Consider the following 16213-nt stretch of genomic DNA (forward strand, 5'->3'; position numbering starts at 1 on the left):
GGCCTGTAAGTGACTATAGTACCACACAATGGACCTGACATTGACACAGAAAATGTGCTTGAATACACAGATGTTTTTATTACCTGCAGTACGGCCTGTTTTAGATTTTAGCAGTAAATTCATGCACCAAATTAGGATTAAATAGTAAAAATTGTAGTTCAGTTACATAATATTTAGGACAATTAGCAGAACAAGTTGAGAGATGGGGTAAAGACTCAAATCAGTGCCTGTTCAAAGTGGTGCACAATAGCAGGGAGACAGTGTAGGAAGATGGTGGATGAAAGAATGGTGGAGGAGTGTTGAGGGCAGGAGGAAGCATAGCATTATATCTGGTTCATATACTCCATGCAATAAGAAGAGTATAAGACAGGCCTGAGTCATATGCAAGAACAGTGTGTGCTATTGTTCTATTGAGCCATTAGACAGTTTAGAATGGTACTAAATGTTTAACATGATTAACATTGTTAAACTGTAAATGTAAAACATGAAAATGATCCACAATAAGAAACCTTTGCTTCAGAGAGAAGATAAAAAAGACACATTATTTTAACTACTGTACTAATTTATACAAATTACCTTACTAATATGAATTATATAAGGGAAATAAGTACTCTGTTGTAAAGATATATTCATTTCTCTTCCCATCTTTAACTGTACAAAAGTACCACCTACAGTAGGTTGTGACCGATACTCCAATTCGAGTGTTTTTTATGCTACCAGTAATAAAGTATTTTCAAGAATACATTTCTTTGCAGGTTCATCAACAATTCCCCTTTATGTTTTTACATGTAGATGGAAATTGATTGGTCATTTTTTTTAAAACAGGTGAAGAGTGTATAGATTTTCATTAATGTAGCAGTCCCTGCTTCATCCTGTGCTGTCTACCTGCAGCAGATCTATCCTGGTCAATCCTACGCGCAACAGATCTATCCTGGTCTATACTACCCGCAACAGATCTATCCTGGTCTATACTACCCGCAACAGATCTATCCTGGTCTATACTACCCGCAACATATCTATCCTGGTCAATCCTACGCACAACAGATCTATCCTGGTCAATCCTACCTACAACAGATCTATCCTGGTCAATCCTACGCGCAACAGATCTATCCTGGTCAATCCTACCTGCAACAGATTCAATTCAATTCAATTCAATTCAATTTTATTTGTATAGCGCTTTTTACAATAGACATTGTCTCAAAGCAGCTTTACAGAAATATCAACATGGTATACAGATATTAAAGGGGCGAATTTATCCCAACTGAGCAAGCCACTGAGTGGCGACAGTGGCAAGGAAAAACTCCCTAAGATGTTTTAAGAGGAAGAAACCTTGAGAGGAACCCGACTCAGAAGGGAACCCATCCTCATCTGGATAACAACAGATAGTGTGAAAAAGTTCATTATGGATTTATATGAAGTCTGTATGGCGTAACAGATCTATCCTGGTCTATACTACCTGCACTCTTGAAGTCTGGTATAAAAAACAAACAAACAAACAAACAAAACCCTGCTGTACTGACATCCAAGGCTGGCACTGGTTTGTAATAGCAGGCTATGGAAGACAATTTAATGGGTCCAAAGGTTGGAGAATAAGGGGAAATTCTGTGAGCTAGTGTGTGTGAAAGGGACTGCTAGCATCGTAGAAATTATGTGGATTTTCCACAAGTTTGCAGTAAACAAATGTTGAACCAAACACTTCTCTGAAGTCTGCACCTTACACATGGTGTGCGTTTGCTCTATGTCAGTTATGAGAAAAAGACAACAAAGTCACTTACTGTATGTAAACACTCGTTACTTTTGTTTAAGATATCTCAATTACTTCACTTAATTACTCACAAAAGTTTTTTGTTTGACAAATTATTTAATGCCATTGATTAACTTAATTTATCCTCTGAAATGATGATAAATTGATAAATACAGCCTAGGGCTTTGTAATGCTGGAAAAGAAAATTGGCCATTTGTTAGCAATGCTATTGTCTACCAGACTTATCAATCATTTTCTTTCTGGTTAGACAGAATTAGTGATGGTGAACAATCATTTCTTTAAACAACAGACAAAGTAGATTGTAAGATAATTATACAAAATTAATCAAAGTGATTATTTGTGTCACTTTTTGTATTATAATAATTATTAATGTGAACTCATATCATCACATGGCCTGAATATACCTCTGACCACATTTTTACAGAAACAAAATTTTGAGCTGCTTGATAAAATTTGGTTTAGTATGCCTCTTAATACTTATCTCCCTGATAATATATGCCTACTTTGATTGCCTTGGCACTTAAGACATGCACTTGCACTTGGCACCCTTGGTAAATATGAGCAAAGAAGGCTATGAAAAATTGTCTTTATTGTTTAACCTTTTGCTCTTTTGTTAAAAAAAAATTCACAAAAATACTCAAACAATATCAAACAACTGCAAAAAACAAACAAACAACAAAAAAACAGGTTTATAAAAGAATCTTTGTTAAATATAGGTGTACAACAATTATTGGCACCCTTTTAGTCAATACTTTGTGCTACCTCCCTTTGCCAAGATAACAGTTCTGAGAGACTTCTCCTATAATGCCTGATGTGGTTGGAGAATATGAAGCAAGGGATCTGAGACCATTCCTCCAAACAGAATCTCTCCAGAGCCTTAAAATTTCAAGGTCCATGCTGGTGGACTCTCCTGTTCAGTTCACCCCACAGGTTTTCTATGGCGTTCAAGTCAGGGGACTGGGATGGCCATGGCAGGACCTTGATTTTGTGGATAGTACACCATTTTTGTGGGTTTTTTTGGACGATCCAACCACAGCCAATTTTAAGCTTTCTGGCAGAGGCAGTCAGGTTGTGACAAGTGATTATTTCTGTGAGACTCTGCCTCTCTAAGATATTCTTTTTATACTCAATCATGTTACTGACCTGTTGCCAATTAACCTAATTAAGTTGTAAAATGTTCCTCCAGCTGTTTCTTTTTAGTAACACTTACATTTCCTGCCTTTTATGCCCCCCCCGTCCCAACTTTTTTGAGACGTGTTGCAACTATCAAATTCAAAATGACCTAATTTTTTCCTTAAAATTGTACATTTACTCAGTTTTGATTTACTCCTTTGATATGTTTTCTATGTTCTATTATGAATAGCATATTGGTTTATGAGATTTGCAAATTATCGCATTCTCTTTTTATTTATATTTTACACAGTGCCCCAACTTTTTTGGAATTCTGGTTGTACTTTTATTGGCAGAAAACTACTTACACTGATATTAGTAATGTTATTTCAGATTGCTTAATTGCTTATGTTACATTATTTATTGGTTTTGTTTCGATTCAACAGAAATGCTTATGAATTTCATCACCAAGTTTAAAAATACACAGCTGACAGTGGACTGGTGTAACCTTCTGCAGTTAAAGCACTGGAAATCAATAACATCAGATCAGTGACTACTGAGCACATTGCACTATGGCCAACACCTGGGTTGCACTAAGATGAGTGTCATTGGTGATTGCCTGTGAATTGGAAACATCTTCCAGACCTTCTATCTTCACCAAATCCTATAGACAAAATATCTCACACCCAGGTGTTCAGTGGTGAGCTTGAGTGACTTTCACCCTCAATCAAGATCCGTACCTGACCCTGAGTAATTCACATCCTCAATAGAAAACAGCATTTATAATTTTTAACTGATCCTCTTTCTCAGTAGAGTACTGTAACAGGGTATACTCAATTATGAGTAGTATTTGTGTTTGAGTAATTCACACATTCAATAGGGTACAGTGTCAATAGATTCTCATTCTTAATAGAGTACAGTACTAATAAATGGTGGGATTCTTTACTCGAAAGAAATATTGGTATATCAGTGACTCTTCCTGAATTAAAAAGCATCAGCACTCCTCAAATAAGATTAGTATATTTGGATCTGACTGACAGGGTACAGGTACAGTACAGGTAGAGTAACAGGGACTTTGTGCAAATATCATCCTCAACAAGACTCAGTATGACATTGTCCTCAAGAGTGAGCAATATCAACATTTTGAGGATTAGTTTGGGAAGGAAATTGCTCTACGTGGTCGGCTTAGTTCTAGAACTATGGCTATATATGTAACTTTACTTATGCAAGTTGTCTGAAATTATACTTAAGTAATCTTAATAATGATTTTAAGTTAAGCACAATTAATCATGCTGTTACATGAATTGTTTTAACAACTACTGTACTTTAGAAATGTAAGGCAATTAGTTACATGAATGTTTTTGTTTATAGTCAACATATTACTGTTAAGAAAATATTATTATTATTATTAAAGTTGTTTGTTTTGTTGATGATGATCTAGGGGGAACAAGGATAAACTCACCAAACTGCATGCTATCAACAACCGATCAACAATGACTCCCTGTTCCAGCCTCATACAAATGCAGACATGTATAATTTTTGAGAGCAGTATTTTATGATGAAATCAAGGCAAGAAGATGGTGAAAATTAAATGAATTATTCCACATAAAGTATCTGAAAGAGAAAAGCCATTTGGATCTATTTGGGAAAACAACAACGCTTTTCCCTTTCGCTTTTTGATAGAATGCATGTGGTGGAAAGGATTTGCTAAAAAAAATTACTGTAAATCTGACAGAAAGTCAGAAACAACTAAAACATATTAAAGAATCAAAACAGAATCAATAGCCAACAATAGAGCCACATAAAAAGGTTAGCTAGACACCAAGATAATATATTACCACAAATAGAGCTTCCCATCCGGTGAGTAGTCCCTGCCCTGTGGCCAGTGTTCCCAGGATATTCTCCAGATCCACATTGACCCTGACTAGGATAAAGCAGTTACTGAAGAGGAATAAATAGAATAAAAATAGTTTTAAAAAATGTCCATGAGAATTTAACAGGTCAAATGTGTGGCAGTGAGCCACTGGATAGTTTTATATTTTTTATATACAAGTAATAGCAAGTATTCCTCCCAAACCTCATACAGCATTTAAGAGTCTCAAAGGAGTAAGTACATTTAGATATATCTGACTTTTGGGAATCTTAGGGAAATAAACTTTTATTAAGCTAGCATACATGAAACATTTGATATTTTTGAATCATTACCAAAAAGGTCCCACATGGAAAAGCTTTCTTTGAACAGCTCATTATTTATGTTAGAATGAGAATGTCTCATCTACCAAGAGATTAGTTTTAGTAATTCTGAAATTCATTATTATCCCCCACCCCCCATATAAACTGTTTTTTATTATTTATTTATATATATATATATTTATTTATTTAACCAGACTGTTGGTATGTTAAAGTTCATATTCCAGTTTGATCTGTGTCTGACCATTAGGGAGTGCTATAGGGTCACAAACACAAACATGACCTGATAAGCAAAAGAACACTTTTATTGGAAAGTAAAGGAAAGTGGGGGGTATAAGTTGTTTTGCAGCAATATTATAGCACAAAAATCTCTATCCTGATCAGTCCTAGAAGCACAAAACACACAATACATGGGTCAGTAAATGTCTTCAGGCAAGTGTGTCATACATTTAAAAAGTACTACTTGAATTATAGTGGTATACACACACACAGTGAGAGAGAGAGAGAGAGAGAGAGAGAGAGAGAGAGAGAGAGAGAGAGAGAGAGATATGGCATACTTGTTTAAAAAAGGCACAAGAGTCTCTGTTTCTACAATTCAGTCAGTGTTATTGAATTCCATCTGCTCACTTTTAGTGAACATCTCACCGAGGTGCGGTTGGCATTTCATCTAGAGGCCAAGGCGCCAGAAGAATCCGCATGTGGATTCCACTCTTCAGTGGACAGAAAGTGCAGTTATGCTCTCACTTTGGTGCTAATGGTTTAACCTCTTCCTCAGGGTTCCAGCTTCCTTCATCTATCAACCATACTACCAGAGAGAGAATGTGGAAAAAAAGACAAACCACAGCTGGAACATATTAGGGACTGTACTTTAAAAGACACAAGGATTGACATGGAAGACATAGAACATGTGAGAATTTATCTCCTGGAACAATATGCGGATTATTCCAAAGATATTCCAGAAATCTCGGTGGAGGAACAAACAGGGAACCAAGATGAAAAGGACTCTACTCACAAAGGCAGGAATGTACTCATTAAGGATAGGGATCCCAAAGGAATTAATTGCTTCCTTAAGGTAATATATCCAGTTGTCATTGCTCCTCCACCTTTAACCTACCAGAACAGACAGAACAAGATATCCTGATTGTTCTTGTATAAGCTTGTCCATTTATGTAAAGGTCATTAGCATGGCCATGAGTTATCTGGATGATGGGATCACATCACATCACATTAAGATAAACCATATTGTTTTAGCGTTTGATAACAAACAATGCAACAGTGATCTATAACATGGCATCGAAACATGTTTCTAAACATATAAGTGGTCTAAACATATGGCGCTATACTGCCATCTTCAGTTATATAGAGGTTTCACATGACTGCCGAGAGTTTGAACCTATTACGTCCTAGTCAAATTGTGTTGCTGATCTTACTTAACCTTAGTTAAATAGCAGACAATGTTTTAATTTGAACCAAATGTCTGTATCTGATGCACATCAGGTATTAATGTAACAAAGAACAAATTCAGTCTTTTACAATGAGTCTCAAAGGTACCCAGGTGTTCAGTTTTCATTATACATCAAAAGCACTTTCATTAATGGTTAATGTCAATTCATTAGGAAGGGAATTTGACTCCAACTTGTGTCACTGCCAAGAATACAAAATCAGCATGTTATAGTGCAGCACATATTACAAGCCACACTTACAAACTAAAGACAATTACCTTATAATAATGAGTGGCATGCCTTAAATATTAAGATTAATGAAATGAAATGAATGCCATATTAATAAGATACGTCTCTATATCGAGGGGTATGAACAGGGTCAAATACTGGCCCAATTGCCAGGTAAAAAAAAACAAAACATTTTAACAATGTCTAGTGCTGCTTGAATTTTTTACAGCTTGCAACTGACTTGGACAGTTTTTATATGATAGCAAGAAACTAAAGGTCACTATAAGTGCATTATGTATCCACTCAGGTGACCTTCGAGGATGTGATTGCAGAGCCTGCATCAGTGCACAGCTTCGAAAAAACCCCAAAACCTTACTCTGGCTCTTACACCTCTACTCTGCGTACTGTGCTTCTCTGGAACTGAATTATATATCTTATATAGTAGCACTACTTGTATTGTTCTCCGCTTGATATATCGCTTTGCTTGTATTTCCTCATTTGTAAGTCGCTTTGGATAAAAACCTCTGCTAAATGAATAAATATAAATGTAATGTAAATGTCATGCTCTGTTCGATATGTCTAGGCTGGGCCTGTAGCACTGTTGCCTGGCCTGCTGTTCTTCATCCTCAGTTTCCTGCACATCTGGTAAGTGAGGCTGCACAGGAAGTGAGGAAAACTTCCTGTTAAAGGAAGATAAGCCATTCCTATAAACAAATAAGCTATTTTCATACATTAGGTACAAAGAGAAAATGCAGGCATGTCTGTGAGCTTTATCTGTTGCACCAATATCAGTAAGTATTGATATTTGAATATGATTGGTCAGTAATGAGAGGTGTGATCTCTGTCTCTCCTCCTAGGCTCATAATCCCCACTGTGCAACTTCTGCTAATGAACATGCACCGGGTAAACGTGGTGTGGGCCAGTGTGCTGGATCTTACCATCTCTCCCTTCTTCTTCAGTCTGGGAAGATGCTTTGAGTCCATCAGTATTCACTGTACAAAAGACTAGCTCACCATAGTCCCAATTCACCCAGTTACTAAATCCAACTTTTCATCTCTTCTGCATTTCCATACTAAACTACTGTATGGGGTAAAGATTTAGTTATGTGCATATGCATAGAGATCATTTTTCAAAATTGATTACTAGATATAACATGTATTTATACATATTCATGTCATTTTACCTTTTTAAAATCAATTATTAAAAAATGTAAATCTTATAGAAATGACAGTTTCCTCTGAAGCCTTATTAAATTAAGCAGCTTTTGCTGGGTGAAGCCATGAAGCCACTTCCCTGTTGTTATAAACATTTGACTCTGGCATGTCTAGCCATCATCTGTGTGGGGTATTTTTGTACCTCTCTCCACTGAGACTCGAAACCCACCCAAGCTCACAGAACACTGCAAATATTTATCTCATTAGTAGACCAGCAGCAATATTGCTTCTCTCTACTTTTCACTTTTGGTGCAACAGAATAATGAGGAGGGCAAATGCATGGATATTTCGTATTTCATATTTATGATGAACCAACTTTTGATTTGAACTCCTAAGCATTTTTACAAACATGTATCATCAATGACTTTATGATAATTTTTTTTGAAGAGGATGTTATAGATTTTATTTTTGGACAGGGTATTGAATTTTACAAGGCTCATTTAGGTCTTTGGAAAGTGTTGTGTCATAAATCACTGTGCATTCACATGGAGCCTTTTAAGATTCAGAAAGCATTCTGCTATCTGCCATGAGGTTTCTAGGGCTGGCTTATCAACAGAAACCATGTCTGGTGTGGAATATTGCTATTATATTTCCCACAGATAGATAAACATTTTGTGTAACGAATATAGTGCTGCAAATAATTTCTGTCATTAGTAAAGCAAATCAAACTCTTACATAAAAGCAAAGAGTCTATTTGTGTCATATTTGTAGTTGGGCCCTGATATCTGTGATGTAGTAGCCAAATTTATCCCATAACAATAACGAAATTCCCATTGTGTCCTGCTGAATTGACCGCAGTTCATAAATAATGTAATAGTTATATGGTGCTGAGGAGAAGTTTGCGTGTTTTAACATACTCACTGCTAAACATTTACAGTGAAATTCTAATGTGATTGTGAGATAACAGTTGCACTTATGCTCACTGGCTTAATGAGCCTAAATAGTGGTTTGAGGTTTGTGTAAGGTGGGTGGGAGTTCTGTTGCCTCTCTGTGCTGTAGCTTTTGTTAAATGGATGTTCTCATTTGTTTAACAAGGAGTTGGTTTTGCTCTCATATTTCTTGTTGAAGTATTATTTCTTCACATGAACCTGCACTGCACACAGACATAGGCCCTCAAAGGACACAGATTTAAAGTACATAGTATCACACTGTGTGAACATATATTTAGCTTTTTTTTAATCAAATGAATTTTTTTTTTTTTTATGTTTTAGAAAAAAAGACACATTTTCATTGCTGTTCTTATTGTGTGCTTATTTGAAACTCAATTTAATGGATAGGACAAAAATAAAAATGAAGACACAATTTCTCAAGTAGGTGTAGTAGAGCCACAATCATTTTCAGAATGCACAAAGGCCAAATAATGATCATGTTCTAAAGGTATTAGAAATCTTTGCTCAATGATATCGTATCAAAAGTGACTTTTTGATGGTTTTATTGCCTTTTATTGTTAGCTGCATTGTTAGCTTTATTTCTGCATAATATATTTATTTCTGAAGATGGTGTCTGTTAGAAAGCTGTCTCATAAAATAATAATTTATTAAATGAAATTAGCCACAGTATTTTTATTTAATAATGCGTGCCAGGACAGACTCTATATCAGAGCTCATCAGTTCTGAGAATTTACATTGAAATTCGAAATACATCATGATCTTTAAAAAGGTATAAATTTCAAGAACTGACACTTATGCAAACACTTATGGCAAGCTAATGTCCATCTTTTACAACTCCTAATATACTGTACATGGGCTAAAGCAGTGGTCACCACCCCTGTACCTGGAGATCTACCTTCCTGAAGACTTTAGTTCCAATCATAATCGTGCCCTCCTGACCATCTAATTATTGCCTCAAGAGGTTCTTGATCAACTAAAACAGATGTGTTATATTTTGGTTAGAGATGAAACCTGCAGGAAGGTAGACCTCAAGGAAAATGGTCAGTGATAACTGGGGTTGGGCATATATTTTTAAAAAAATCTTAAATATCAGCTGGATTTGATTACAGCAATTGTCTTACATCCTTGAGATGGCAATGTGTTGTATTATACAATATATCATGTGCAATCACATAATCGTGGCAAGTTCTGTGAGCGTGGTGTGTTGTATCTGTGAAGAACACTTTCAGTGATGAGAGAGAGTGCTAGCACCTTGCAATACTTTAACACTTCAAGTGTGCTAGTGGAAATACATAGAGTTTAGTATGTAGTGTAGATGAATGAGTATAATAGAGAATGGTTTACGCAGAGTAGTGTAGAGTAGAATGCATGTGTGCATGACAAAATGCATTGCAGTAAAAGTGGTTAAAACATCTTTGGGGTTTTTTTGTAAATAAAATAAATTATTGTTTGTTAAAGAAGCACACTGAAACCCATTGCCCAATTTAATTGATTTACTGTAGATGCATGATTATAACGGGGATAATGCAGAATTTTTTTTTCTGCATATGATGTCAATGAGAAAGCTCTCCTATAAATCCTCAGCATTCATCGAAATAAAGCATATGAAAGCCAAATTGAAACTGACCCTAGGTGCTGGTGAAAATTAATCTAGCCTTGAGATATTCCTCTCCATGAGACCACAAAAAGATCTATACTTTCTGACTTATCACTTTCTGACTGACATCATATGCAGAAATAGTCTCATAAAATCTTTCACATTATGCCTGTCATAATCATTTACCTAAAACAATTAAGTGGGGGAATGGGTATAGGTGGTACAGTGAGTAGCATTGCTGCCGCACAGCTCCCTAGTCTTGGGTTTGATCCTGAGCTTGGTTTACTGACTGTGTGGGTTTTCACATGTCCTCCCTGTGTTTGTGTAGATTTTCTCTGGGTTGTCTGGTTTCCTTCCACTGTCCAAAAATATTGAGGTATGTTCATTGACTATACTAAATTACCCCTTGGTGTGACTCTGTGTGTTAATCGTGACAAACTGCGTCCTGTGAGAACGGAATTGGTCAGGATCCACCATGATCATGACCAGAATAAAGTGGTTACTGAAGATGAATCAATGAAATGGTTTACAGTACATACAATAATTTCTTTTCTTCACATTTTTTTTTTTTTATGTAAGCAACATTTAATGCAGCACATCTTGTCACATGCTGTATATCAACACTAATGTATGTAAATTATTCTCTCTTATACAGTACTTCATCTACAATGGATACTTCACTCCATGTACTTCCACTATCACACTTGAAAGAGAGCCACCTTTCATAATGGAATCAGATATGGTATAAGGTGCATTTGTCACAATTAAACCTTGGATGAAACCTCCTGTAGTTTAAATAGCTGTGCTCATTAGGTGACACCAATCTTCTCTTTGACGATACAGATAAGAAGAGTTAATTAACAGTAGTTAACTTAAATTAACTTGCAATTAACTTAAGTACCACCAGTATACTCATAAACTATCACCCCTTAGTGGAAATTTATGCCACTGTGCAACTCCTGCCTGGTTGACCTCACAGCTAGGTGTTAAATCTGACATGGCCACTTGATTTCTCTTTAAGCACTGCCTTTACAAAGGGTGCACATGATATAGTGTGTAAATGATGTGAGGCACAAGGTAAAGTAAGGGGGTTGAGCGAGAAAGCGAATGAGGGAGGAAGTGAAAGACAGGGACCCATTATAGAGTAGAGTCTAGTCTAGTGCAGCTGTCCTCTAACATTCCAGGCGTGTCCTCAGATCAGCGGCGTGAGGTTCAGAGGCAACTGTTCACACACTCTTTCTGTTTATCCGCTCACTAGGGCATCAAATCCTCTTTATTCGGACCCTTCCTTGGCTCACCTCTGCTCCCATTCCGGCCAGTTCAGGGCCCGAAGCTACCACCATGGCAAACCAGTACAACATCAATGAGGAGAAGATCCTGAAAGACATTCATACCAAAGAGATTGACTTGATCAACAGGGACCCCAAGCAAATTAATGAGGATGTCGTGAAGGTAAGTGGAAGCTTTGTTCACATGTCTCTTTATTCCAGTGTAGTTCAATGAGATGAATATGGATTAGTGGCCTGGTTCAGTAATGAGGATTTCTGGTTGTCTGAGGTTCAAGCTGAAAAGATCAAAATTAGCATGTTAAAAGCATAACATCTCAAATGCACACAGTGTTAGTATTCCCAGGTCATTTAACTATGTTTTCTACAGATCAGTTCTGATTAATAATGCAAACAAAAATTTTCAAGAGTAATGACAGTTCAACTGACAGTATTAAGAATAAGTGATTTAAGTTGGTCCGTGGAGACAGATCTGGTTGCGTGCACAGCTCTATGGACTGTAGCTGCCGGCCATGACCCAAAAATAGCCCTTAGACATACTTCTGCCAGGCCAAACTATGCTGCTTTTATTTATGGAAGGCATATAAGGGTGGGACAGCTAGGTTGCCCTTTCCGCTCATATCTAAATTCATATATATATATATATATATATATATATATATATATATATATATATATATATATATATATATATATATATATAAATTCATATATATATATATATATATATATATATATATATATATATATATATATATATATATATATATATATGTCATAATTCATAAAGAATCCATTTAAGGCAGTGTTTACATTGATAAAAAATAATGACTGTATTTGGTGGGCAGCTACATTACGATTGGTGGGGTTGAATGACTCAAGCTTTATGCATGCTGTGTACTCATGTTGATAGCAACCTCCATGTGTTGCATTAGAATGAAGCGACAGTATACAACACTTGGATCGTTTCCATAGTTATTTATGGAATTATAGATTTATTCCATTTTGAAGAATTATACTTGAAGTATCTCCTGTTTCTACTTGTATTAGACAAGGATGCAATCGTCATGTTTTAGCGTTAGTGGTTTAGACAGTGCAACACGTCAAAACAGCAAGATTGTATCTGATTATATTAAACCTGCTTACACTAATGAATATATGCCAGTGTGGACTGAAGAGTGTAGCTGCAAACTGTGTATAAGTATAGTGCAGTAACATTATAAAATCAATATCATTTGATTGGAATTACACTGGTGACAGGCTCTCTCACAAGTTAGATTAAGCCAGACATGTAAACAGTTCCTTATATTGTAGTAGATATGTAGAAGCCTATAAATATAGCTGCTATTCACAGACAGAGTTTAACAGACTGAGATAGTCTAGCTTAATGCTTAGTGGAATTTATCAGAAGCTCATGTGTTTAAGACAAATCACCAGTTAAGGGAGTATAAATAGCAAATATGCTGCAGTTTTCTCTTAGACAAATGAACTGTGTTATTTGACCATATAGCTGAAAAATACCGCCGCCGCCGCCCTTTCCTCAGAGATGCTCTGTTTTAACAAATGCCTGCTTCAGCCGATGCTGTCAAGTTAATGCACAATAAGATACGACAAATTAAATATGGTCTAAGCGTCACAGTGTTAGCAAGGGAGGCTCTGAACGAATTACTTGACAATTACAGTCTGACCTTTTGTACTGAAAGGTTGCTTCTGACCTGAGCTCATCTAATAATGTTAACTCTCATGTTCTGTTTGGGTCTAAATTTACTAAATTATATTGCATACATGAAACTTTATGTATTTGTCTGAAAACATGAAGACTTGTGGTGTTAAATTCTATTTGTATTATGATTATACTGATTTTATGTCAGGACATTTTATCTGAGAATAATAATAATAATAATAATAATAATAATAATAATAATAATAATAATAATAACGACAACGACAACAGCGGAAAAACTGTTCTTTGTAAATATGATGCAAAATTCTTATTTAATTCACATGACATTTCTCTCCTGTTTTCACATTTAAGTTACTCAACAACATGGTATGAAGATAAATTTACTGGTCACTTTAATAAGGACACCTGTATACCTACTCATTAATGCAGTTATCTAATAGGGGCAGTGGTGTCTCAGCGATTAAAGGCTCTGGGGTACTGATCAGAAGTACCCCCGCACTGCCAAGCTACCACTGTTGGGCCCATAACCCTCAATTGCTCAGTTGTATAAATGAGATAAATGTAAGTCGCTCTGGATGAGGGCATTGGCCAAATGCAGTAAATGTAAATGTAAATGCAATCATATGGCAGTAGCACAATTCATAAAACCACACAGGTACAGATCAAGAGCTTCAATTAATGCTCACAACAAACATCAGAATGGGAGAAAAATGTGATCTCTGTGACTTTGACTGTGGCATGGTTGTTGGTGCCAGATGGACAGGTTTGAATATCTCAGAAACTCCTGATCTCTTGGGATTATGATCCACAACAGTCTAGTGTTTACAATAAATTGTGTGAAAAGCCATAATCATCCACCGAGAGGCAGTTTTGAGGGCGGAAACTCTTTATTGATCAGTGGAGAATGGTCAGACTGGTTTGAGCTGACAGGAAGGCTATGGTAACCACTCTTTACAACTGTGTGGAGCAGAAAAGCATCTCAGCATGTACAGCACCTTGAGGTGGATTAGTTACAAGATCTGAAGACCACATTGGGTTCAACTCCTTTCAAGAAAGATAATGTATCTGAATCTACACTGGGCATAGACGGACATTAAATACATAGATAAAAAACTGAAAAAAGTCACCTGGTCATTTTACAATCTTTACCTGTCAAAAGTCTTTTTCCCATTCTAATGGAGAAACTCATGACCTGTATATTAATGATGTTATGCATTGTGCTCCTGCCATGTGATTGGATAATTGCATGAATGTGTAGGGGTACAGGCGTTCCTATTAAAGTAGCTGGTTAGTGTATATTGGAAATTAATACATTTAGCAGCCAATAGAGTAAAAACAAGTCCTGAGTCAAGAGGACAGTTATTATTAAGAAGTAAACAGATGTGGTTTAACAGGTGTTAATCTCCCTGTGTAGGTAGATTTTGAAGATGTGATTGCCGAGCCTGATGGCACACACAGTATGGACGGAGTGTGGAAAGCCAGCTACACCACCTTCACCATCTCCAAGTACTGGTGCTACCGCATATTGTCTGCTGTCTTTGGTATCCCAGTTGCGCTTCTGTGGGGATTCTGCTTCGCCTGCATCTCTTTTTGCCACATCTGGGCCGTCATGCCCTGCATCAAGAGCTACCTGATTGAAACCCAGTGCCTGAGTCGAATCTACTCGCTCTGCATCCACACATTCTGCGACCCCTTCTTCGAGGCACTCGGCAAAGTATTCAGCAGCATACGAGTGGCACTTCGCAAGGAAGTGTAGGGGTCACAAAAACAATGTTCACAATGGCTGCCAGGGAAATTGGGTGTTCTTTTGGTTTCGTTTTATTTTTTTAAAAGAGGCCAGATGGGCTTAGGCCTCATCCCCATTGCCTTTATATGAATAAAAACTAGGTAGATGTACATAATGGTGACTGAATGCTGCTGCTTAGACATTTTTTTAAGGTGTGGTCAGAGGTATTCAGGCAGATCACCTTGAGTTTCTCACGTGTTCAGAGAAATATTTATGTTGAAGAGTATTTGAGAGTTGACAGTGGATGACAAGTCTTATGCGTTTATGTGATAAGGCCTTTTCTCTGTGTACTAATTAAAGATTATTATTGGGTACAAGTTTATTACTTTACTGTGTTCCTGTAATGTTAAAATAGAATGAAAGAAGATAAAATTGCTTGTGGAATGATACAATCCTTATGTTCTTGCCTTTATAAATTAGATAACTCCAGATGTATTGATTTATCACATACAATATGTGTGATTTGGACCGTACACCAAATAAATATATCTAAGAAAGTCAAACTGTCCTACTCTTCTTTAATTAATATTTTTGTTTCTGAATCTAAATTATCCTGATTATCTTGATATCAACTTTAATTCATATAATAGAGTAATAATGGAAGCACGGTGGCTAATAATGGAACACTTTGCCTCGCACCTCTGGGGTAGGGGTTTCAAATTCTGCCTCTGCCCTGTGTATGTGGAGTGTGTGCTTTGGGTACTCCTGTTTCCTCCCCAGTCCCAGACATGCCTTGTATGCTGATTGTAATTTCTAAATTGTACGTAGTGTGTGCATTTGTGCCCTGAAATGTTGAAAAATGTTCCTCTAGCTGTTTCTTTATTAGTAACACAGCCTTTTGTTGCCCCTGTACCAATTTTTTAGAGACGTGTTGCAGCCATCAAATTCAAAATTACCTTTTTTTCCTTTAAATGGTACATTTCCTCAGTTTAAACATTTGCTTTAGTTTACAAAAGGTTGATCTCAGTTATATTGTGAATAACATATGGGTTTATGAGATTTGCAAATCATTGCATTCTGT

At 36.4% G+C, this 16213-nt stretch overlaps 2 protein-coding genes across 2 annotated transcripts; both read left to right on the forward strand.

Moving 5' to 3' along the window:
- Positions 1 to 5954: 5954 nt before the first annotated feature.
- LOC108271614 (caveolin-2-like) lies at positions 5955 to 7743 on the forward strand. Its single transcript, XM_053683826.1, has 3 exons — positions 5955 to 6137; positions 7319 to 7380; positions 7593 to 7743. Exons 1-3 carry the CDS (start codon positions 5955 to 5957, stop codon positions 7741 to 7743), a joined length of 396 nt encoding a protein of 131 aa, XP_053539801.1.
- A 3949-nt stretch (positions 7744 to 11692) lies between these two features.
- Positions 11693 to 15690, forward strand: cav3 (caveolin 3). Its single transcript, NM_001200681.2, is given in 2 exon segments — positions 11693 to 11888; positions 14821 to 15690. Coding segments are annotated over 2 exon segments (453 nt in total). The 5' UTR covers positions 11693 to 11777; the 3' UTR covers positions 15163 to 15690.
- Positions 15691 to 16213: the final 523 nt, after the last annotated feature.

The sequence above is a fragment of the Ictalurus punctatus genome, chromosome 11 (genome assembly GCF_001660625.3).
Source record: "Ictalurus punctatus breed USDA103 chromosome 11, Coco_2.0, whole genome shotgun sequence".
NCBI classification, from domain to species: domain Eukaryota; kingdom Metazoa; phylum Chordata; class Actinopteri; order Siluriformes; family Ictaluridae; genus Ictalurus; species Ictalurus punctatus.